At 40.5% G+C, this 25,688-nt stretch overlaps 2 protein-coding genes across 2 annotated transcripts; one reads left to right on the forward strand and one right to left on the reverse strand.

Moving 5' to 3' along the window:
- The first annotated feature begins 1,450 nt into the window (after window positions 1-1,450).
- LOC310959608 (heparan sulfate glucosamine 3-O-sulfotransferase 6-like) lies at window positions 1,451-15,135 on the forward strand. Its single transcript, XM_083931032.1, has 2 exons — window positions 1,451-2,257; window positions 13,732-15,135. The coding sequence occupies exons 1-2, from the start codon at window positions 1,725-1,727 to the stop codon at window positions 14,348-14,350; spliced, it is 1,152 nt and encodes a 383-aa protein (XP_083787158.1). The 5' UTR covers window positions 1,451-1,724; the 3' UTR covers window positions 14,351-15,135.
- A 9,044-nt stretch (window positions 15,136-24,179) lies between these two features.
- fahd1 (fumarylacetoacetate hydrolase domain containing 1) lies at window positions 24,180-25,445 on the reverse strand. The gene has a single exon (XM_083930924.1). It carries the CDS (start codon window positions 25,389-25,391, stop codon window positions 24,729-24,731), a length of 663 nt encoding a protein of 220 aa, XP_083787050.1. The 5' UTR covers window positions 25,392-25,445; the 3' UTR covers window positions 24,180-24,728.
- Window positions 25,446-25,688: the final 243 nt, after the last annotated feature.

Raw genomic sequence — 25,688 nt, forward strand, 5'->3', positions numbered from 1 at the left:
GCTATGTTGAACAGACAGATATGACAGTAGTGTCATAATGTGTTAGTATCTAACTTTAGACAGGAAAGCAAATAAGTGCGCAGTATGTCAAGAACAAAAACTACCTACTTCTCTAACAAAACCAGTAACTTCCTGGCGTCCCCGCTGGCTTCCAAGAGAACGGTAAATGTCAATGTGATAATTTTACACTTTGTGTTTTGTACTGACTATACAAAGGAGGTATAATGTGATAATAAGTAAACCTCAAGTGCTGGTAGGCGGATTTTTTGTTTACCTTTGGTGAGAGCCAGGCTGCTGGCGTTAGCTTCGTGCTCACCATACAGACATGAAATTGGTATCATTGATGAACTTTACCTTTACTTTTCCCTTTTCTCTGAGGATAGAGAGGAAGAAAGCTTAATAAAAAGTCAAATAAGGAGTTTTCTAAATTAATTTACTATCTCTGTCTGAAACACACTGTGCCCCAGGGCTGAATGTGTCTGCGTGTGTTTTGTGCGCGTGTGTGTTGCGCGCACACACATCTTTCTCAGACGGATTATCTACCTCTCAGTTTCTCTTTACCTCTCCTCCCTCCCTTTCCATTCAAACAGCCGCTTGATGTGTTAGTCAGGTTCAAAGTCTGAACTCCATCTCAGGTTCAACTTCCATCTCTTTGCCAGAAGAAACTCTATACCTGCTCCAGCTTTACAGAGTCAGGGGAACATCCTGGTGCTGATCCTTCCTGTACAGCCCCCTAAGGTGCCACACTCAGCCTCAGATATACTGTATTTATGTGACGGAGCAGTTGCAGAAGCCCCCTCCTCCTCGCTTCAGGTCTATTGTTTTGGAGGTTTTTGTTGTGAGACTTGTCACCATGTCAGCTGTATATGTGTGTTGGTTCAGTGTTGAGTCTCAGGGTGCAGGGAGAGTACAAGAGGTTTTGGATAGACATCCTGGGGGCTGCTCTTATTCATGGAGACATCTATCATATGGGTTCAAAGGGGCAAAGAGGATTTTCCTCTGTGGGTTCAGCTTACATTTGTAAAACACTTATGTGCCTGTACCTCATAATAAAGTAGCCTACTTAAGATATGTTTTCATGTTACAAAGGTCCAATATATCACAAATAACTTTAGACATATTTAACTCCCAGATAGAACACATATAAAATGTTGGTTTTACTAATGGCTTTTTAGTGCATCAAGTGGTTTATTATGGAGGATTATTATATTGATAATGTACTTTAATGTAGACTATGTTATGAATGAATAAAAATAGGTTTACTATATAAAAATACATATAGGCTGCTAACCGAGCCTCTCCTATATCCTAGTTTATGTCCCCATGATGTATATTTATCTATAGCTTGAGTAGGGAGGGGTGGAGACGTTTAAAAAAGGGCGTAGGAAAAGGCAGAGGAGAAACCTTGAATGAGAGATTAGTAGACCTCAGAGCGCACAGACACAGCAGCCCAGGAGTCTCATCTGACTGCAAATAAACGAGTCATGTTCAACGAATAAACTTCCGTCACTGATGAGGATTAATTTCCATCTTTTCTGACAAAAAGAGAAAGACTATGAGGATCACTTTTTGACAAATGCCCTACTGAAGCTCTCCCTGTGATGCCTCACTTTTGCGCAACAGGTTCTGAGAGATACATTTAATGTGTCAGCTCCGATCAATGCAGGAAGAAGAAGCATGCTGTCCCTGTTTTGGACCTTTGGCACCGAGCAGGAGATCAACTCATGGGATGTAGTGGATGCAGAGTCAGGTTCAACTTTGGCAAGGTGCTCTCCAAAGTCTCGGTGTTTTTTACCATGGTCCTGATCTTCACTTACTTATTCTACTGCCTCTCTGGCCTCTGCGATTCGGCTCCGAGAACTTTATACAGCCAACAAGCTTCAGACTATGACATTCTGGACGATCATCGCCGCGTTTTGGACGAGCTGCGACCCTCGTCGCGTCTCCTCCCGGACGCGCCGTCTCACCGGAACCGCACAGCCTCCGCGGGCTCAGAGCAGGTGGACGCTGCCTCGCCGCCGCGACTGCCTCAACAACACACGTCGGACGGCGCTAAGGAGAGCGCCCAGAGCAACGGCATCCCCGTGTCCAACACTTTCGGGACCAAACGGTTTCCACAAGCGATTATAATCGGCGTGAAGAAAGGAGGGACCCGCGCTCTGCTGGAGTTTCTCCGCATCCACCCGGACGTGAGAGCGGTCGGCTCGGAGCCTCACTTCTTCGACCGGTTTTATGATAAAGGACTGGAGTGGTACAGGTAAGAAACACATAAGAAATACATACTTTTTGCTTAATTTTGGCAGCGAAATAAAAATTGAAGGGCAGTTGCAAAAGGACTATTTTACACTTTCCATGAATATGTAACCAACTGTAATAGATGAATAGATACTTATAATAAAGCACTCTCCAAATAACAACACTAGATTGACTATGAATTCACTATTGGAGGACACAAACGTGCCTTGAGTCCCAATATATGACACTTTGGATGCCATCTCAGACAGTGCAGGATGATGTATGGCGAGGTGAAGCATGCGGGGTCAGATGAGTAGCAGTGGTGTCACCTGTAAATAAATGCTGATGTTTCCTGTCAATATATCAGCCGGCTGTATATTCAGATCACCATAAGCCAATATCCTTCTTGCATGCATGCTGCACTGTAGATAAAAAGACTATAGATGGTGTCTCTGAGGAGCAGTTTATCATCTTGACCATTTATCATCTAAGCACCATTTATACCCTTCAACCTCCTCTATTACTACTTCTACCTTGTTCTGAGTGGGAGTCATGCAAACATCGTAGTGATTACTCTAATGTGTTTTCCACATATAATAGATTTAAACCTTACAATTCATTCATGTCAGATGTATATCGTAGGTCTTTGCCCTCACGTCACAAGGTGTTGCACATAAAATGTTCATAATGCTACTGTTGCAGTGACAGCAGCTGGTTTGGGGGGGGGGGGGGGGGGGGGGGGGGGGTGACCAGACTGACCAGAGCTATCATTTGGGTGTAGTTAAGGCCCTAAAGAAGGTTTTAGGTCTGGATGAATCTGATTCTGATCATCTCCAGATGTTCCACGAGCTCCCAGAAAACGTCTCAGTTTAGCTCAAACTTCTCACCAGTCAAAATACTTTTTTTGCGAGCGTAGCTTCAAAGGTGTCACAAGGAGAGAGCGAAGCTTGACAGGATGAAGAGGACTGATAATAACAACTTTAATAGCATGATGGTTCTTGAAACTCTCAGGTGTAATTTAATCTTCCCAGCTTTTTTTCCCACTCCAACCCCCCCCTTAGCTGTGTTTTAACTGAGAACATAAGGACACATGGAAACACTTTCACCACTGATAATTTTAGCATGCTGCTAAGCTTCCTCTCTGTTTTCCCAGTACACATAAACACATGCATCACCCTCTACTCGTCTTTTACACTTTTATCCTCTGCTGTAACCCCCCCCCCCCCCCTTTCTTTTCAACCATCGCACCACTTTCTCTCCCTCCCGCCTTTCTCTTCTTTAAGTGTAGAGGATGTCTTTATGTGGAAATACCTGTGGCAGATCTGGTGTTTTCAGGATATGTTTTTTATGTGAGTTTCTGTGAGTTTTAATTAGCCTGACCGGTGCTGTAAATCTTTAGTGCTTTAATGCTGCAGTTTGGTTGTTGCTGTAAAATGGCAGTAAACAGGGCTACAACTTATAACTTTAGCCTAGGTGACATATTCAAATTTATGTTTGTTCAATTGACAGCATGACCTCCGAAGATATTCAGTTCACTATCATATATGACCAGAAAAACCCAAATAATCCTTTGATTTTCTGGTTTATTTTTCTGTCAAATGCAAATATGAATCAAGTAATGGTTTCAGTTCTAATCTCTAAAAGCAGAACAGAAGGAGAAAGACTCCATGTACGATATAAATCTGTAGCATTTATATGGATTCATATGGAATTATTATTATTTTACAAATGACAATTGGCTGCAGGGCAGATGGTTCACTTAATTTGGCTCTGATGTGTGCTCTACTAAAAAAAATACTGGCATTTTCAATACTGGCTGCTTTCTATGTTGGATGGAAGTAAACTTAGCTGGAAAAGGTGGAGAAGAGTTGGCAGGATTAACACAACAAAGAGACAGCAGAAACGTGATCCTGGGTGAAATCATTGAAAGATGATGCCCTTGTTGTCACTGAATCTCAGAAATTGGGGAAAATCTGTTTGCTGTCATCCGCAGTGACCCTCAGAGAAGCCGCTGGCAGTCATGAAGCTTGGTGGTGTGTGTGTGTGTGTGTGTGTCAGTAACAGCAAGAGCTCATCCATGTGGAACAAACAAGTCCTCCTTGCGCGACTGTCAGTGAACAGCGGGTCAATTCACTGTCACATCTGGAGGCTAACACCGCACACACACACGCACACAAACACGCACGCACGCACACACACACACACACACACACACACACACACACACACACACACACACACACACACACACACACACTTATGACAGGCACTGAAAAGCAACCCCAAGCTTTGACATTTCATCTTGTTGAAGTTCCCCGCTTCATCTGCAGTTCTCAGGTCAACAGGATCATATTTCTACGATACGCGTGGATAAAAATACTTCATGGATCATTAATTTAATTTTAGTGTAGCACTAATTAACCTACATTGTCTTACTACTTTATCGACTCTCCCTTTCAGAAGCGTATGACCTTTGCATGCTTGTATTTCAGGCATAATCAATATCAAAAATAACATTGAAATGCATCCAAATCAGACAGTTGTTAAACATTTTAATGACGAGTCATGATAAGTAATAGAAACAGCCTTTGTTAAAGACACATGCTTTTTTTATTCATGGTGAGCACATGTCTTGTACGTAGAAATAAGCACAAACTGTAAGTGATTTTCGCAGATGGATGAGAGTGATGCACGGCCATATATTGCTGTCCACGCTGGAGGCACTTTACAGGAGAAGCGGTGCCCTCCCGTGCATGTTGTTCCAACAGCATTGTCTTCTGTGAGACACACTTCACTCATTCATGTGTGTTTTCAATTGCTTTTATCTTGAGCGATCCAGTCAGTCTCCTCTCTCTCTCTCTCTCGGTTCACTCCACCCAGCCTGTCCCTCTATCCCCTTCTCTCCTTTGCATGTGTGCATACAAGCCCATTATGGGAATGGAAAAGCCACAAATAGTGGAATCAGAATGAAACAAAGATTTAATGAATTTCTATGTTGTTTTATGGCTTTAAGGGGACTTGGAGTGATGGGTTTCATATGTGACTTGAGAGCAACCGCAGAAAACAAAAAAAACAACAACTCAGCTTTCCATGGCACAATGGTTGTGATTGTCATGGCTTTGTCACCATGACGTGGGCTGGATGAGTAACTCAGGGATTAAGTCTTTTTTTTTGTATCTTCAGTTCATTGATGACGTTAAAATGAGAATGTTTGTTGTTTTCTTGCAGCAGAACAAGCAGTTGTTATTTTGAAAGAGACGAACACAGAGTTTTGGGTCCAAAATAACATCCAAAACAGTAATCTTTAATTTATGAAATGATCCGTTTTTTGCTTTTCTGTTTGAGGAAAAATTATAGTCCACAAATTCTATCAATATTTTGAAAGCTTGTCAATTGGCTGACCTACAGTCTTGACACCAAAGGCCATGGCTGATCGGATTGCTATTAGAATGGAGTCGAAATCCTTTAAGGGCAGCAACACAAGGGCAAGGAGAAATGACAGTGCTGCTAAAAATTACACTGGCCCTTAAAAAGATCACTTTTTGTAAAGGATATGAAGAGAGGAGAGTCTGTGGGGTAATTATTTATTTATTTTTCGCTTCTTTGCAATATACATCAAGATGGTAAGATCAAAAGAAATGTGATGATCTCCCGAAATATACCCCTGAAATCTTCATGTCCACCTCCTATATTATTTTATTCTATAAATACAGATCCAACTGATTTTTGCAATTACTTTATAAATCTGTTACAAATATGATACTATTAATAATGAGACATTTTATTATTATTATTATTATTTAAAACAAAACACATCAGGATTTACAAATCTAATTACAATTGAATTTCCTCTTGCAGGATTATAAAAGGAATTCTTCTTCTTCTTCTACTTAAACATTAAAAAATAGCTTTTGTATATTTCTGAGTAACTAATGATGATTACTGTACTAAACATATCTGCTTTTCTTTACAGTTTATACAGCAGAGTAAAGTAGTAGTAGTTTGGGCAGTGAGATAACTGCAGTCACGTATGTAATTAGTTGGCCGATGATTTCAACAGTGTGCTGTGTTCATGGATGCAAATTAATTGTTTACTGTACTAATACTGACCCTGCAAGCTCCCTCTTCAAACCCTCTCCTCCAGAAGCAGATTTCTCATGCAGAGTTTTAGGTGTAGGACATCTCGCCTTATAAATAGCATGTATTCGAGTCTGTTCAATACTTGAACTCTGATGGCAATGCACTTGTAGTAGAGCTAGCAGGGGTGTGCACAGACATTTTGAGGGGCTGTTGCTCTGATTTGAAAAAAAGGTAGCATGCTGCCTTTAATAGGTCTACTGTATATTAGCTAAGACTGGTTAATGTGATAGCATAATATAAGGCAAAATTGCACGACGTGATGCAAATGTTTGGATGCTACAGTGTCGCTTGATGAAGGCTCTGGTTGCCCCATCTCTGTGTCCAATGGAGGCAAAAAGCAATCAAATGATATGACATGGCGGTTTGATTTGGTCTAACTTTACGGATTATGGACTGCTCGCAACCACAAGAGCAAAAATAAAACTTGCCTTTTTCCTCCAGGAGGGCAGCTCAGCCAATGAATGGGCTGTTGCTTGGTCAATTTTAGCCTGGCTGTGTGCACATCGCTGAGAGCAAGCATTACAAGCACCTTGAAAGTAGTTAGGAAGAAGCACAAAGCACTTTAGGCTTTAGACTTCATTTGCATATACTTGGTAGGTGAAACAATGCTGTGCTTCATTTTACATTATAATCAAACTGCCTTCATGCATGTTTTATGTCAGTATTTTCTGGGAGGTCAAATTCAAACACTTACCATGTCAGTCTAGATGTGTGACAGTCGAAATGGTGAAAGTGGACTCTAATGCACATGCTGGGCAACGTTTTCCAGAGCGAGGGGGATTTTCTCGACACCTCATTCTGTGTCCAGCCCCGAGGCCATTAGTGATAGAGGCTCAGCCAGAATGATTGGTGTAACAGACCAGGAAGTGGTCTCTGTAGTGTTGAGTTGTATTATGCTTTAATGGTGGTGGATTTTGGCTGGAGTCGGGTCTAGGTGGTATTATAAGGTTTGAAAAGGTCCATACTTACACCCCCATATGGTGGGAATTATAATAATTTGAGGCGCATTGTGGTGCATTTTGGGGCGCCTGTAAAAATCTTTGGGTCGTGCCGTTTTAGCTCCGGACTGCAGTTAGCCAGTGAAGAGAATATTTTGTGTCAGTTGGCCAAAATGAAATGTTTCAGATACTTGGGAGTCATGCTCAGTTGCACTGCTATTTTCAGAAAAGAATAACATGAGGTAGAAAACAGATGAGTGTAACCAATGGAAATACAATATTACCCCTGGGAAATATAATAACATTTTTTTATCACACATACTTAACCATTACATGATTTGAATGGATCCACATCTAAAGAACAAGTCTGACTCTGACTCTCATAACAAGCATCAGGCTAATGTCAGTATAAACTGAGTCTGACTGAGTCCATGACATCAAGCATCAAAAACTGTCAGGTCCTGAAAGTTTGTCCTCAGATTTACACTGGTGCTAGATGAAAAGTAAAGGGATTAACTGACTGTTTTACCGGATGCACAGTTCCAGGATAAAGCCTGATATCCTGCACGTGAGAGTTGAAACGAATGGGCACTGTCGCTGGATCTGGGGCTTAATGCAGCCCAAGACGATTGTGATTGGTTTTAAAACCAATACATACTGGCAATGCAATACTAAGGCATCACCAATGTTATCACAATTCATTATGATGATTATGATTTTTTTAAATTCAAAACAATATTTAAAAAAACAGGGTTTTAGATTTCGGTTATGGTTTTGCTATTGGCTTGGACATAGAAAATGTTTAAACCATCTCTAATCAGCATTACTACCCTGGTATGTGTCACTGCTACTTTCATGTGCCAAATGCTGAAGCCATAACGTATTTCCCCTGGAAAGCATCACGGACATCCTGTTAAGTCTCCTATTTATGATTGGACACTCATATGCCGTGCAGTCACTAATTAGCCATTGACCAACATTTCTTTATAGAATAGCCCACACACACATGTGCATGACTTCCTCCTTCCTCCTACCCATCATCCCACCCACCCTCTTATGAACACACACATATTCAAACTTATAGCAATGGTACCCTGCCGTCAACCACCAAAGATGAAAATGTAAAACACTGTAGTCTCTGTGGGAGTATAGCACTTCAGCTAACCTCCTGTTGAGCCCCCCCCCCCCCCCCCCCCCCCCCCCCACAATGTATTTAAAATATGTGGGTGGCAATAGTCTTTTTGTCAGTCATGTGGTTTCTCAGAGGGATAACCCTCCACTTCCCCTCTCTGCCTATGGAGAGAAAATCCACATCCAGGCTGATGCATTAAGTTTTTAGCCTGTGAATGTTCTCATTTAAGTTTTACTTTAGCTTTTCATACACACTGTGTCATTAGCTGTTTTGAAATCTTGTTTATAAAGTTTCTCAGTGTGAAGCCCATCCTCAGGCTATGCTACGTTTGGGTTTTTAAACACGTTAATTTGTGTTTCTTTCCAACTTTGGTGTCCATGACACGTTGAGGCCTCGTCACTTGCTCTGGTTTTTGTTTAGACAAAGAACATGTAGACAGAATGGCGGCATTCACCCTTAGTGTCACAGACAATGGTACACATGAGAAGATCGATACTCTATACGTCAGTTAAATATGAAGCTATCATCAGCAGGGCATTAGCTTTAGCTTAGCATAAAGACTGGAAACAGGGGGAAACAGCTAGCCTAGCTTTGTCAAATGGTAACAAAGGTTCACTAATTAACACATTATACCTTCTTTGTGTAAAACATAAAAAACAATGTTTAAGAATTGCAAGTTGCAGATTTGCTGAGGGTCAAGTCTTGTGGTCACTCTGAGGTTGCCACTGGAGACTATAAGAAGTTAAAGCTTCTGGATAAGAAATAGTCGGATAGATCAACAAGATATAACATGTTAATTTGTGAGCCCTTTAGGCTCTGCTAGGTGGATTTTGTTACTCTGAACAGAGCCAAGCTGTTTCCCCGTTTCCAGTCTTTATGCTAAGCTAAGCTCACTGTCTGCTAGCTGAAGCCACATACGTAGTGGATATATTCGGCATCAATCTTCTCATCACTCCAAGCAAGATATAGACATAAGCCTATTTCCCAAAATGCAAAACTATTCTTTTAAACTGCTCTAATTGCCGTTTGGTGATTTTTTTTTTTCGGTCAGAGAAGATTAGCTGCATATGTTTCATCCAGGCATGAAGGCGTAAATCGAGGGGCGTCTATGGCCCCGAGGCTCCTTCTGTCACCCTCTGAGCACAGCAGCACTGCTGGGAAATGTTTTCTTCAGTTAGTTGTTTGCTCCCCTTCTCATTTATACGACCTTGATTTTCCACTGCCTCGTTAATTGGGTTTTAGCTCTTAAAGCGTTTGGACGTAGAGACATCTGCCAGAGCAGAAGTGTCTTTCAGCAAGTCAGTGTTTAGCGTAGATAGTCCAGTAAACGCATACAATAAACCATGGAAATTTAGATTTGTTTTAATTATTTTTTTTAATTACATGACAATTGGATATCTGGGATTTTTTTTGTCTACAGTCAGCTCTACTTTTGCCTTTTGTTGGGGCGCTACAGGGGATGTTGCTGCAGCACTTCAGCAGGAGAACCCATAATCTCGGGGGCAGGAAGTCTCTTGGCCACATCCTTGTTGCCAGGGTTAGTATTTAATCTTCTGATCCAGACTCCCTAGAACATATCAGTAGTGTAATCAGCGGTGTAGCACGTCAGGGAGGAAAAGTGCTACATCCTTTAAGCAGCAGGGAGTTCCACATTAATGTGGCTATTCAGCAAGGTTTTCCAATACTGGGCCAAATAGAAAACATCTTTCTCAGTTACTCTCTTTGCACAACAATAGACTGAAAGGCATTTTCCTTAAGTTAAATGAAGGAGCTGTATAACATGTTGATATATTTACATACATAAGAAAATTGACCGTAAATTAATCATCACCGATCTGTTTACAGTTACTCCTGACACCACATATAGGAGAAGATATATGATAGAAAACGGCTTTTATTGATTCTCTAATAATGAGACAGATTGTGATGAGGGAAATAGGGACCCGAAGAGAGAGGGGGTAAAGCCGCAATTCATTATCTATTCATGAGTATGGAAAGACAACTTATGGTCAATTACTGAAGTGACACTTATGTGAAGGAGTGAAGGACAAATCGAGAGGCGTATGGATGAGAGAGGAGAGGACAGAGAGGGAGACGAGCGCTCAGTTTCTTATCAATAAACACTGTCACCTGTGCGCTCACATATGTATATATATGCACATTCACACACACACAGAGTGAACAATCTGTCATATAGAGACAGACATATTGATTAGGCACAGATAAACAGAGGACAGACAGGCAGTGATAGGCCATTTGCAGCTCTTGTAGTGGATAATAATCAATTAATGGTCTTTTATTATAGGGATCAGTTAATGGGGGTGGATTGAAATGGCGTAACTTTAAGTAAACAGGGAAACTTGAAACTTACACAGGAACAAGTCATTTTTTGTCCTTCACACTCACACAATCATGGACTCTTCATGTGAATACTTTTTTATAATAACAGAACTACAGAAGGTTTCTTCATAGATGCAGCATATAGATATAAACCCTTTAACATGCAGTTTGACCTTTGTTTCCCCTTAGGTAGCTCATATGCCCCTCTGTCTGACAGTATCATATTGATACTGTGGGCCTATTTGGTGATTACACTAATTGATATATCCCTATTAAGACTCCTTGTTTTTGTCTGGTGCAGCACTTTCTCATATGAACTCTGGACAATGTCCAGAGAATCAGCTTCAGACATTTTCCTAGGTTGCCCTTTCTCAGACATAGCACACAACAGGAGGCTCTCCGTGTCAGAACCTTGGATGTTTGTTTTCCTCTGGTTTCGCGCAAGCAACATGATAGTAGTACACGTTTAATGTGCGATTCAACTGATTTTGATATTTGCCTTCTCGCATATAGTACAGCTCTGCGGGGTAATGTCTAGATAATATCCTGTTTGCAGTGCATGTGTGAAAGGGGCTTACTGTAGGTATTATTGGGTTTAATCTTTACAAAAAGTGTAGAAAAAACAGTTGTTTTGTTTTTTTCTTTTTTACAGTGCGCAGGAAGTAACTGCACCGGACCAAGACATAGTCCGGCACCGGCATGTAAAACCACAGTGTGTTGCTTGTGTTAATAAATAAGCCTTAGAGGTGCTGGAGGTGGGTTGTTAGCCTGAGAGTAGCATTCATCTTCTCATCTCTCGGCAAACTATTTCAATAAGAGCTCCACTATAACTTGAAATAAAATTTTGTGGGTTTTCAACGATGTTTGGCTGCACAGGAAGATCTAGTAATGATTGATGCACCAGCAAGCTGCTGCGTGTGCAGGAGTTCTTGAGCTGCATTGACCACATAGCGAGAGTGAAGCCAGTGCAACCTGTACTTTGATTACTGACTGACTGCTGCTCCTAACCACAGTCAATCACTGCCTTGTGTTCTTTAAAACCATTGGAGGATAGGTTTCGAGAGCTCTGTTTTGCTCACACATTGAGGCTTTGCCTAACTCTCATTCTCTCAACTGGAACATAAAAACGATATAAATAATGATGGCATACAACGACTCAAGTAAAGTCAATCTTCCTACATGGCAAAAGTGTATTTGTGTTTTTGAACTTGATCAGATTGATTGAAATTTATTACTTTTGCCATTGATTTTAAAGGCTGGCAATTGTTCAACATCTGCAAGCAAGCAATGGGTCTAATGGGACATGGCTTTATGAACAATGCTGATTCTTTTTTAATATAATGATAACATCGTCAATTCAGTGTTTGACCACCATAAACACTGCCAGGAATGAAATAAATTCCCCTTGGACACCCATCAGAGATCTCCATTTCTGAATATGTAGACTCTATGCAGACTTCCAATCTGAAACAAATAAAGCACACAGGCTCCATTACTAGTTTATTTTATAGGAAGCCACATGAAAGCTCTCGGTTTCCAGTAACAAATAAGATGTGTTGAATTTATGAACTACAGAAAATTCAATTGCTGTTTTAAACATTGCTCATCATCCGTTTGTCATGCAAAACAACTTGTCTCTGAAATTTAAATCCACCGCAATTTTGCCTCACGTAGTTCGTCAACGTCAAATGTGGACGTGAACAAACGCCAGATCTGAAGAATACCAATGTTACCCACAATGCCTGTTTGCCAGATAGCACTGAAAGTTTATAGGACAGCAGATGCACATTGTTTGTAAAGTAGAGAAGAAACCAAGACAAATAAAAGTTTAAACATACAGTGGAAGAAGCTATATCAGTACAGATTCATGTACATTGAATTACTATGCAAAAAGTATCTCTGCAATATATTAGCACATACTTCAACACATGCTTTTTTATTGCTGTATTTTTCACAACATCTCTCCTCACTGCAGCCATATGTTTAACACACACGCTGAGCTCAGCAGCTTGCCGTCCTGGTTGCACTTCCTGACTTTGGTCTGTTGGAGTCCTTGTAGGAACCCGTAGGGGAGGTGAGGGCGGCGGGGGTGGGTGGGTTTTGGGCACTTTGCTCTTGCAGGAAGAAAGGGGGGGGGTCTGTAGGAAATTGCTGTTAAGTGGTTCTTGAGGCTTTGTGGTTTTGACTCATCAGTCCCATCGTAAGTAGATGGCCCTGTTGTGCAGGCCTTACAGTGAGGGGCTGACTGAGGCCCTGGTACATAATCACATCACAGTGTATGGCCCTTTAATCACACAGATTTTGGGGTGCTTTAATGTTTTGTGTATATAATGTCTTTAGGTTATCTCTTGATGTTCTTTTCTCTGAAGTCAGTTTGTGCTTTTTTTGTACTATTTTTTTGTCTTTAAAGCTGCATGAATCAATATTTTTATATTAACAGTTGATGAAATGTCTATGTGTATTGTGAAAGTGATGGACCTGCAGAGAATTATCACCCAACTCGGTTCCCCTCCGCTCCGCATGGTTTCTTTTGGTTCACTCTGTCATTGTTGTTTCCAGTTTCCACGAGATGGTGAACATAGTGGAGCATTAAGCAGCTAATGTGTGAGATATTTCCTTCAGGAGTTAGATGGTGGAAATTGGATTTACATGTATCACTTAGGACTGTACCAATGCTAATTTTTTAGCTTGTTGGCCACATCAACGCTAGCCACATGAACTTGTTATATTACAGTCACGGTAATATTCAGTGTTGTGTTTACAGCTTGTTTGGGTGCCCCAAGTGGCTTTGGAAAAGCACAACATAATATGTGGAAGCATAGCTAATCAAGCTTTCAAACTTTGACTATGTTGTTTAGATATATTACAGTATGAAACTCTTTCCACTTACGGCTTGGAGAGATGAATTAGAATTCTGTGTCTGACCAGTTTCTTCTTTTCATTTAGGAATCTGATGCCTCGGACACTGGAGGGCCAGATCACCATGGAGAAGACCCCCAGCTACTTTGTCACAAAAGAGGCTCCTAGCCGTCTCCGCACTATGAACTGTCAAATCAAGCTCATTGTGGTGGTCAGGGATCCTGTGACTCGGGCTGTATCTGACTACACCCAGACACTGTCCAAGAACCCAGGCCTTCCATCTTTCCAGAGCCTGGCTTTAAAAAACTCCACCACAGGTCTGATTGACACCACGTGGAGCGCTGTGCGCATCGGACTCTACGCCAAACATCTGGAGAACTGGCTTCAGCACTTCCCCTTGTCTCATTTTTTGTTTGTTAGCGGTGAGCGGCTGGTGTCTGATCCGGCTGGGGAGATGGGCCGGGTTCAGGACTTCCTGGGTCTGAAAAGGGTTGTTTCAGACAAACACTTCTACTTCAACCAGACCAAAGGTTTTCCCTGCTTGAAGAAGCCTGAGGGGAGCAGCCGACCACGCTGCCTTGGAAAGTCTAAGGGCAGACCTCATCCCCAAATACCGTCCAAGGTCCTGCAGAGGCTCAGAGACTTCTATAGGCCCTTCAACCATCGCTTCTACCAGATGAGTGGACAAGACTTTGGCTGGGACTAATAGAGGAGATTCCTGTCATAACCCGCCAGTTTGACTGTTTAATGCTCCATAGGACCAGTGCTCTCAGGGACAGGGTAGAGGAAAACAAAGTCCGCAAACTGAATTCTGCCTGGATTTAACATGACATGAACTGTCACAGTTTTGTTGTAGAGTAGAAGCCAACCTGATTACAATGATGCCAATATGCAGGTTACACACATAGTCAATGGCTTATTTATCAAGCCATTAAACCATTTTCTTGTTTGTATGTTAATATTGTCCTGCAGAAGTTAGAAGCAAACTTACGTACCAAAGGAAAAGGAAAAACATTGCCTTTGAATATCATTTTTGACTTTTGTTTATAAAATAAGCTGATATTTATAGTTTCTGTTGATTTGAAATTCAACGGTTTACAGATTTCTTTTATGAAAGAAATGTATTTATTACACGACAAGGCAAGACATAAAAAACTGAATATGTTTTCATTGACAGGACATTTGAAAAAATGTCATACTCCATGATAAACCACTATGTCTTTATAATTATTAGCAGTGATACTTTGACTGCATTTATATTTTCATTACCATTTTATGTTTCCAAATGTCCTTTGCAATGCTATCTTGGTTTGATGTTGCAGGGTATTTCTCTGTACATTGCAGTTTATATACCAATGATACCTCATCTGTAAATATTAAATTAGTGACAGTGATCAGAAACCACACATACACACATTCCATTTGCAGGTATTTGTAGATATTTCTCCCGTCAAAGCCATATGTTTTAATTGCCTTGGACAGTACCCACTGTACTCGCTGTTACTCACTTAACATAAGTACTGTTTTGATCTCTGATTACTTTGAACCGTACACAAAGCACAGTGGTGTTTAGAAAACCTTATTTCTGAATCTGATGCCTTGTGATGTGAAGTAAAGTTTTATCTGATACCCAGAGTACAAGTTTCATCTGTTTTTATTTCATGTGTTACTATAAAGTCATCAAGCAAGCTGAGGATGTTTTCATAAAGACTGAATGGTATATATTTGGCAGTCAAAAAGTAATCCTAATCCAATAAATGTAGCTGAAAGATATGCCTATTCTAATCCCTATTTGTGGAAGGATCAGCTGCCAATAAACCCCTCCCTTATAGCTTAGCAACCGTAACAAGCATGGCAGGCCTGCCAAGCTTTGGATTTCTTTACATGTTGAAGCGCTGCGCATGGGGCTGTAATAAGGGAGATACTGTGTATCTAAAGAGTTAGAAGGGTGGTGACTCTTTTTTAGGCATTTCAAAACCAAGAAAGCAAAGGTGAAAAGGCAAAACAGCATGTCCCTTCACTAGCTACCTGAAGTAACCTACTTTCAAGGCCAGGAGCACATCATGGAATAACTAGTTACATTGGTTTCTGTGATTATGGGTTACATAAAAGAAAGAAAATAACACACACACACACACACACACACACACAGCAACATTGCACTGCTAGCAGTCTAAATGTAGCCTACCTTGTCAAAAACATTGTCAAAAGTAGCTAAAGGAAGGCACTTTTAAAAATATGTAAGACCTTGAATGGGTTATATTTGAACAAATAACACTCTGATCTTACTTTCTTAATTCTTTAAATACTCTGACTAACAAACTCTACACTGCAATACACAAACAATGTCTCAAAGTTTCTTTATTTCCATGTCTTTCTTTAGTCTTTTAGCAAAACATTTAGGCATCATGGATACTTAAGACCTCTTATAGAGTTTTAATATGAATCAGATGCAAACATTAAAAAGGTGTTTCAACTAAAGTGACCAGATTTCTGAAATGGAAACCAGTCAGTATATAATAAAAATATCAAATTTTATTATCTATAAAATAATAAATGGGGACAATTCCAGATTCATGTATTTTGATCATGGTAGCCTAACTGTAGTAAAAAAAAAACAGGCACAAAGTGATTGAGACGTCAACCAGTAGGCTCTGCTGCCCAGCTTTTCTTGCCACATAAAATATTATTTCACATTGCGGTCTGTTTTTAACACAGTTAAAAAGTGGAACCTTTCCGGGGAACAGCTTCAGCCAGGAACAGGCCTCAAAAAACGAGGGCCTTTCCCCAGAAAACAGTGATGCCTTGTCACCCGAGATTCAACCCAACTAATGGAGCTGACGTTAGCATCATTTCCTAGCACAATGCTAGCAAATGAAGCTACAACTACAGCTAACACACTTTATTCATGATCTCAAACTTTAGCTCTCTCTTCCTCTGTCATACTCATTTTCCTTCTCGCCACTTCCACACAGCGAGACCACATGTAGCCTACAGTCTGAGGCCTGCGTGCTGCTGTGGCCTTTAATTATGAAAGATGTCCGCTCACTCAGAAAGCCCCCCTCCCTCCTCTCTGGGCTCAGAATTAGCAGCAGAGTTCTTCTCTTTCATCGTACACAATTCTGTGAAGAAGAAGAAGAAGAAGAAGAAGAAGAAGAAGAAGAAGAAGAAGAAGAAGAAGAAGAAGAAGAAGAAGAAGAAGAAGAAGAAGAAGAAGAAGAAGAAGAAGAAGAGAAAACATCTGTTCTGGTGGAACAACCAAAAAAGGAACCCACTTAAGAACTGAAAAATATACTGAGCTGCAGATGTTTTTTTTGTTTTTTTTTAAACAATTCATGGAAATATGCCTGACCAGTGCTTGAATTCAATGATTAAACCAAAAATATTCAATCAAAACTATTAACATTGAACTTTGTTTGTGGAAATGTCAGTGGCTTGCCTTAGCATGCTGCATGTATTCGTGCAAGTTTGCATGCACACACACCCATTGCTCTGGCTCTTTCCATACATCTTGCCTCCTCTAATTCCAGTCAGTATTTCTGTCACATTCCCCCTCTGTTTTATATGTCTGGCATTAGTTTTTAGTGGGGCCTCACTAAAATTTAAATGTGCTTGCCTCACTTCATTTGTGCCAACTTTTATTACTCTGCATTACCAGTGATAGCTGCCTTTTTTCGCTGTGCTAGCCCAGCATCAAGCATTAAAGATAACTTATTTCCCATTCTGCCATCTGCGAAAGACATTTAAGTATCAGCATTCGAGGGACTAGCCCAGTCGTTAAGTTTCATTAAATCAGCAGGACATTCGGCATAATCTACGGTTGTCACTAAACACTGGTAATGATGTGAGAAATCCAATTGAGGTGAAGGAGGAAAGCAAGAAAAATTGGAGGAAAGATTAAGAATAAGTTCCCTATAAAGCGAGACGTGAAGATGTAGCCAACGTTGCTGTTCATGAAAATGAACTACTGCTCATGTAATAAACCATAACTTCATCCCACTCTGTGATCTGAGCAAACAAGCATTATATTCCCTCTGGTCTGTCTTTGCACATATTGCTCTATGAGCTTATGAACAGCCAACCTCAACTTGTGGCTCCCACAAGAATCTGTAGACACCACCAGCACTTAGTCATGTTTTATGACTCTGTCATCAATATTGTAGGTGTACGGCTATTCACAGAATTCATGATTTGATTGAATTCAATAGAGTACGGTGGTGTCACAGTTCCAGACATTCTCATAGCAGCAGTCGTATACATTTCCATTACAAATGTATTTGATGATTCAACTTTATAGTAATAATTCTTAACGATCTGAGTGGTTTCTTATGGGGCTCATGAATGATGATCAAAAGGTTTTTACAATATCACATAGGATATGCTGTATCATTATAGCTAAATAACCACAACAATGCATTGTTCATCAGCTTTTAAAGAAAATACATAAGCCTTAAAGGGGACATGCTAATTTGTAGGTTCATACTTGTATTTGGGGTTTTACTAGAACATGTTTACATGCTTTAAAGTAAAAAAACAGAAAAAAACATTATTTTTCTCATACTGTCGGTCAGAATATGTCGGTATTCACCCTCTGTCTGAAACACTTTTACTCTTTAAGCCCCCCTCCTGAAAGAGCTCAGTCTTCCCTGACCATCTGCACTCTCCGCGTCTTTGTACACCATTGCAGCCATAGAATGACTGTAACAGCACTGTAGCAGCACTTTCTACCTACATAATACAGATGTGACATCACAACCATATGGAAGTCCTGACAGCTGGTTTTACAGGCACAGTTTCTGAATACAGGCTGTGTACATATCTCTGTGGATTAAGCATTTTGATACATTCACAGCATTTTAATAGCACCTCGACCTAAATATAAAAGACATGTAAATCTATTTAACTATAGCAATTAAAGGATAAGAAAGAGGAAGAAGAAATGCAGAATGACTTATCCCTTAAGGTTTTAGTCTTTTTAACATTGAGCCAAAGCCTGAATGCAACCATTTAAAGTGAAGAAAGACATGTCAGACCCAACACTAACACCAAATCCAGATGATAGAATATAATTTTACTCAAAATTTGTTTGAATACAGGATATTCTGGAAGACATTGGCTCAACACAACTAAAAAGTCAAGTCCATAAATCTTCAAATCTTCTCTTCTCATGGGAACGGTAATTTGTTTAGCTCTGGATGGCATGCAGCTTCCAAGGATTTGAGCCCACAATTTAATGCATGCCATCAATTCCTATGATGGTGGATGTGTGTGCATGAGTGAAAATCGCCCAATGTGTATTGAGTTACAGGCCACTGTGACTATTTGAGATTAGGCGTGATGAGGGATGTATATTTTGTGCGGTGACTCTCATTTGGGAATAATGGGCACATGGCAGACTAATCAGAAACATCCCGAGGGAGGGATGGGCCACTCTGAAGGCTGCACTGAAGGAAAGGGGGGCTGATCTCTATAGATAAAAAAAGTAGGATTAGAGTGTAAAAGTGGTTTCCCTTTGAGGAGCCACAAATGAAGACGGTTCATACTGAGGACTCCACACATTTTCCACCCATACCACAGTCTCCTTTGATTCAGGGAAGAAATGCTCGGGGATTTTCTCTCCTCTTTGTGGTTTAGGCCTCACAGCATCTTGTTAAATTGCGACTCCAGATTTAATTGATGAGAAAGTAATTTGGGATTTTTCAAATGTTCACGGCAGTTCAGCTTAAATTGGGGAACTTCTTTTAGGGATATTAAGAACTTTTACAATAGGATTTAAAAATGTTTTTCTGGACATGTTTCAGCGCATACTTCTACTGCCATTTTAGCCAACAGAATACAAACTCCATTTTGCTCGTTGGTGCTTTGATTGAAAGACTTGAACAATCACAGTTTATAGAGATGCTTGCACTGTAGCCAAGTGGATGGAAACATTTTACACTACTAATTAAAACTGCATTCTTAAAATAAAAACACAACCGTTCTGGGAAAACCCTTACTATTTTGGAGCTTTACGCACATCTGTATGGAAGAAACCTACAGTATGTTCCATAATACTCGACCCACTTTGCCTTCCACCTGCAGCTTCAAACACAATGTTAACACACTATATGTGCAGTCAATCACCCTGGATGAAAAAGGCTCGCACCTGGTCTTCATGCATGGTTTCTTTTCATTTGCCAAAGACCCCATTCATTATTCCACGAAAATGAATTACCGCTCTTATGTTTGGCTTATAAAAAATCATAAATTGGTTCTTTGCCCCATGGCGTTATTCATCCCTAACCAGCCGCTTATTCATTCAGTATGAGAGTGATTAATGAAACGCACAGTAAATGTTTACAGCGTTTCAATGATTTGGATGAAGGGCAATGACAATGTCTATTCACTGTAAGCACGGGTATCTTGTAAACTTTAACAGACATACAGCAAAGACACACACCCTTCTGCCTTTCCAAAAAACAAAATAAAATCAATTTCCTGACCGTGTGTGTGTGTGTGTGTGTGTGTGTGTGTGTCTTTGATGTGATATGTCATATTCACCCTGCCTGACTCAGTCCTTCCGATGGTAGTGTGTGTGTGTGTGTGTGTGTGTGTGTGTGTGTGTGTGTGTGTGTGTGTGTGTGTGTGTGTGTGTGTGTGTGTGTGTGTGTGTGTGTGTTGGTGGTTTCTTTCTAAGAATGGCCACACCACAGTACTGTCTGATGACATACAGCGTAGCACGCGAAGTGAGGCATTATAAATGGTAATTTTCAATTTTCTGAACCCACGTACACACACACACACACACACACGCACACACACACACACACACACACACACACACACACACACACACACACACACACACATGTACAGGGATTGCCAAGCTGTGAATCATTTTCACATGTTGGACCTTACAATACATTTCATGTCAAGAGCTGGTGGCTTAAACCGCCAAGAAAAGGTCAGCGCAGAAGTATTTTTCAAATTGCCTTTAAGTTATAAGAATGTCTCTACATATAAAGACTAACTTAACTAGACTTTTTTTTTTTAAAAGCTACAAAACTGAGCTTCCCTTTGGAGCCACATGAACCATACATGTTCAAGCCTGTATTCATGTTCAAGTTGTTTCTGTGAACCTGAGAGATTTGACCTGGTAACCTCCAGTAGGATGGAGACCTCTGCACTAAAACTACTGATGAACTGATGGCTACTAACATACTGTATGTTTGAACATGTCTGTAGGCATGTTACAGTACGTGTGAAACGAGCCTCATATTAAACTGCTCTCCTGTATATTGTTGAATAGTCCATGTTGGTCGGTACAGATGTTCATGTAAACATCTGTATGTTCACCTATATGTGTAATCCGTATGCTAGCATGCTCAATATTGCAATAAGGGCTGTCATTGGTTTTGAAAGTATCCATAAACCAACGGATGCGACAAACTGAACTTTTTTACAAGATGGTGGCACTAGATAAAAAGTCACAGGATCACCGAAGAGATTTACCAAATTGCATGGCAATCCGTACAACAGTAACTTACATGCTTAAATGTTCACATGTTTTTTAAGATTATTTTTTTCCGTTTTCAAGCCTTTTATTTTATAGGACAGACAGGAAATGGGGTGAGGGAGAGAGGGGGAGACATGCAGCAAAGGGCTGCAGGTGGGGCGACTGCTCTAACCACTCTGCCACCGTCCACCCCAACACATGTCTGAATATACCCGTGATCAACCTCTGTCTGAAACCCTCCTTTTTAGCTCCTGTCTCTTTAAGCCCCCCTCCTGAAAAATACTGTGTTTGAGTAAATAAGAGACCTTTAAAGCAGCAACTGTCAACCTTGTGTACCCAGGAGAAAAGTCAGTGGATCATCAGAGTCACTAGGTCTTCGCATCTGCGAACGTGGGCACCAAAGTGCGTGTCATGTTAATATTTTTTAGTGTAAATCATGTAGTGTAAATAATATGTATCATTGTATCACAGCTGTTATTACCACTTATCATATTTACCACTATTTATCACCTTAGCTGTACTTTTTTCTACTATTCTAATATATTTACAACATATATATATATAACATATTCATATTACTATAGATATTATTATAGTTACTGTTACTTTTGTGGTTGCTTGCATCTCTGGGACTGTCTGTCTATCTGTCTTTGTCTCTGTCTGTCTGTCTCTTCTCTCTTTCTCTCTCCTTTTTTTCCTCCCAAACCGGTCAAGACAGATGTCCTCCATAGAGCCGGGTCTGTTCGACATTCTTGCCTGTTAAAGGGAAGGTTTTTGTCGCCACTGTGTGCACAAGATTGCTGGATTAATACTGTATATAATAACTATTTATTACTATTTTTATTATAATAGCGTGACTTGACTTATAAGATAGCGTGACTTGCTGCTCAGGGGGGAATTGTTGGGTCTCTGTAAATCATGAATAAGTCATAGTGTGGTCTTTTCCTACTCTATATGTAAAGTGTCTTGAGATAACTTCTGTTGTGATTTTGCACTGTAAATACAATTGAATTAAATAACTCAGTGTAAAGATGTACCTTTAAAGCACTTTTTGCTCAGATGGGATGGGGAAATATACTTTGTTTAAGAGATAATTCCCTCAAATCTCTTTGCTGCACAGTCAACAGCTGGCATGATTTCATGTCACAGGTGACTTCATTGTGCAACGTATTCTCATCAACAGGTTCATATTGTTGGTGTCTGTTAGATCGGAGGACTATGGTCTCCACGTAATCCCCTGTCCCTTGAAAGCATCAAATATACCTCATCGGACTCCCGCTCGATGACAATACACCACTTGATGTGGTGAACGCTAAACCAGAGCTGAGGGTGAGCTTTGAAGCCATTGTTAAAACTTGTGAGGGTGTTATACCTTCAGTCACACGGGGAAAATGAACAGTATGATTCATATTTCATTAAAAAAAACGACACCTGTGCGTGCATGACACACTGTGCACTGCTCTAACCCTGCACCAAATTTTTTTCCCCCCAGATCCCAAATCTAATTGAATCTGTCATAACTGCTCTAATGATGGACGCATATAACCCCCGAGGGCCGGGGCTTGGGCCCTCCGCGTCTTGGAGATAACATGCCCGACAGGTGTGGGAAGATGATGCACAGAGACTCAGGTTACAGCAGACTGGCCTGGGACAGGTTGACGGAGGCTCTGATTGATCCTGAAAACAGAGAAGCCTGTGGGAGAATTGTAATTGAACCTGGAACAGATGTTAAACACTCCAGGAAGAATGTGGTTATGATGAAGATACATTGCCTCAAAGTCAAAATTGCATTTGAGGAACAAAAATACCATTGTTTTATTAAATGGTATTGGCAAAGGGGAGTCTTATCTTATTTGTTGAAGGCTAACCTGACAACATGAAGGGGAAACAGGGTTCACTGCACACACACGTTACAAAAATGTATCAAAACGTGGTCAATTGAACTTTCTGAAGAAAACACTTCTCAGCTAATCCATCGAGCAACAAAATGTGTTCCAAATGAACAAATAACCGCACGCAGCCAGCGCCAAACCCTCAATTCACTAAACTCCCTCACTAACAAGACTATTCTCATCTTGAACTCACTTTGCTTCACATTCAAGCTTCTGAAGGGACCAGACTGTAGCAAATATCCTATATATATATATATATATATATATATATACAGTATCCTTATCATAACACTAGCAAACATATTGATTTATGGTATGAATAGTTCAAAATTGTATCTTATTGTAGTTTAAACATCTACTCCACTGCATTTCAGAGGAAATTGTTGTTCTTTCTGTGTACTTGTCCTTTATTTTTATATTTCCATTTTTATTTTTACTTTATACTTCTGCTCTTTTTCTCGACTGGCAGCTGTAGTTACTAGTAATTTTGCAGATACAGATTATTGATAAAAGACATAATCAACAAATAAATTGTGTAATTCAAGCACTTTTCAAGCATTTCAAGGTGCATTTTCATGCTTTTCCAGCACCTTACAGCTTTGGTAAACTACATATTTGTATACAGCAAAATATTTGAGGCAGCTTTCTACAGAGAACGAGAAATGAAAGAAAAAACCTACCTCAGCAACTACCAAATATTTTGATAATCTGATTATCATCAAAAGTTATTTTTCATGCAAATGTCAGAAAATGCTGTTTTCAGTCTCTCAAATATTGAGATCTTCTTTTCTCTGTCATATCGTAAATGCTATGATCCCATAAAACGCCTCGAAAACACCACACTAAAGTTCAAGTGTTTTCAAGGATTTGCAGCAGCCGTATGAGCCCTGATAATTATTACCCAGCAGTTTATAAAGTTGGTCTTTAGCCCCAAATTTACCAACTGCAACATTAAAGTGACCGGCACATTAATGTACCAAAAATTACAATTAAAAAAAACCCCAAAAACAATTATTTACAAATATTATTCAGAAATTGGCCATTCTGAAAAATGACTTTTTAACTTAAGACATTTTTGCTGCTTATATTTTTATACTACTACTCAAGTAAATTAAAACACAGCACTAGTACACTGTTGTATTGGTACTTTTGGTTTAGTAAAACATCTCAGTATTCTTCCACTCAGTATTGATAACAGCATATAGAGTAGTTAAAATTAGCTTCATCTTGACCAGCTAGTTGCTAAAATATGAAAATACTACTTACACTTTGATGCATTAAAAATAATAATAATAATAATAATAATAATAATAGTATATAGCATAGACTTTTACCTGTTGAATACTGGACTTTTACTTAATATGTTAACAACATCTTATTGCATCTTTTATTTGAATCAAACTAATGAATACAATAGCTGATGAATGATTTCAATACCCCTGGTCCAAAAAGATTATACAGATGATAAATCATGAGCTCAATCAATGTAATCTAACTATGTTTCGATCTTGTGCTCAAATATTGTTCAAGGCAGCATCAGAAATCTGTGTTTGATGGCTCTGCACTGCCATCTGCTGATCCACACATACTTTATATTAAATAAAAATAAAAATGATTAACTTCAACCATCCAGTAAAAACATTCTCTCTTCATTAGTCTGGGTATTTCTTTGGCCCCATCAGTGTCTTTTGTTTTCACTACTGGTCCTGTCGGTCCACTCTAAAACTCATGGTGATAACGTCCTCGATCCCAGCCTGCAGCTCATCGTGCTCCTGCACGGCGGAGACTCCTTTGGGGGTCCCGGTCAGGATGAGATCCCCCTCCTCCAGGGTGATGAACTCGCTGATGTAGCTGATGAGATAGGGGATGGAGAAAATCATCTGGGAGGTGCAGCCGTTCTGCCGCAGCTGGTCGTTCACCTTTAGCCACAGCTTCACGTTCCCCGGGTCAGGGATGCGCTCTTTGGGGATGAACTCGCTGATGGGGCAGGAGGTATTGAAAGCTTTGGCCAGGGTCCAGGGCAGTCCCTTGGACTTGCACACATCCTGGACGTCCCGGGCTGTCATGTCCAAGCACAGAGCGTAGCCTGCGACGTGCTCCATGGCGGCGGACTGAGGGATGGCCGTGCCCCCTTTCCCGATGACCACCCCTAACTCCACTTCGTGGTGCAGGTTGCTGGAGTACTGGGGCACCAGGATGGAGGAGCCCTCGGTTACATATGCAGAAGGTGGTTTCAGGAAGAGGACGGGCTCTGTGGGAATCGCATTTTTCAGCTCTTTGGCGTGATCTGCATAGTTTCTCCCGACACAAATGATCTTCCTCCCCCATTCCCAGAACCGAGATATATTTCGTGCTGTCATTGTGGAGAAAGGTGAAGGTCTTAGCCGCTCCGAAGCTGTCGGGACCAGTTTAACCAAACTTTGACCGACACACACAAGGCTAATGGAAGGAGGCTGGGACACCAAAAAAAGAAGCTTGGGGCTTGACGCATGTGCAACGGAACTGGTACTGTAGTACCAGTATAGTACAGTTACAGTAGTACAACTTCGTAGAGGCTATCCTATTTGTCCTGAACAGCCAACAGCGCATGTTTTCAAGAAATGTCCCCCCGTACCCCCCGGGACCTGCACCCATGGTCCCCCCCAAATGTCTGAAAA

Source organism: Echiichthys vipera, assembly GCF_963691815.1.
Source record: "Echiichthys vipera genome assembly, chromosome: 17".
NCBI classification, from domain to species: Eukaryota; Metazoa; Chordata; class Actinopteri; order Perciformes; family Trachinidae; genus Echiichthys; species Echiichthys vipera.

What these genes read in the sequence shown, in the direction of transcription:
- LOC310959608 (XM_083931032.1), top strand. Translation starts at nt 1,725, where the DNA reads ATGGGATGTAGTGGATGCAGAGTCAGGTTCAACTTTGGCAAGGTGCTC. An exon ending in AAAGGACTGGAGTGGTACAG is followed by an intron (nt 2,258 to 13,731) that starts GTAAGAAACACA and finishes CTTTTCATTTAG; the next exon opens with GAATCTGATGCCTCGGACAC.
- fahd1 (XM_083930924.1), bottom strand. Translation starts at nt 25,391, where the DNA reads ATGACAGCACGAAATATATCTCGGTTCTGGGAATGGGGGAGGAAGATC.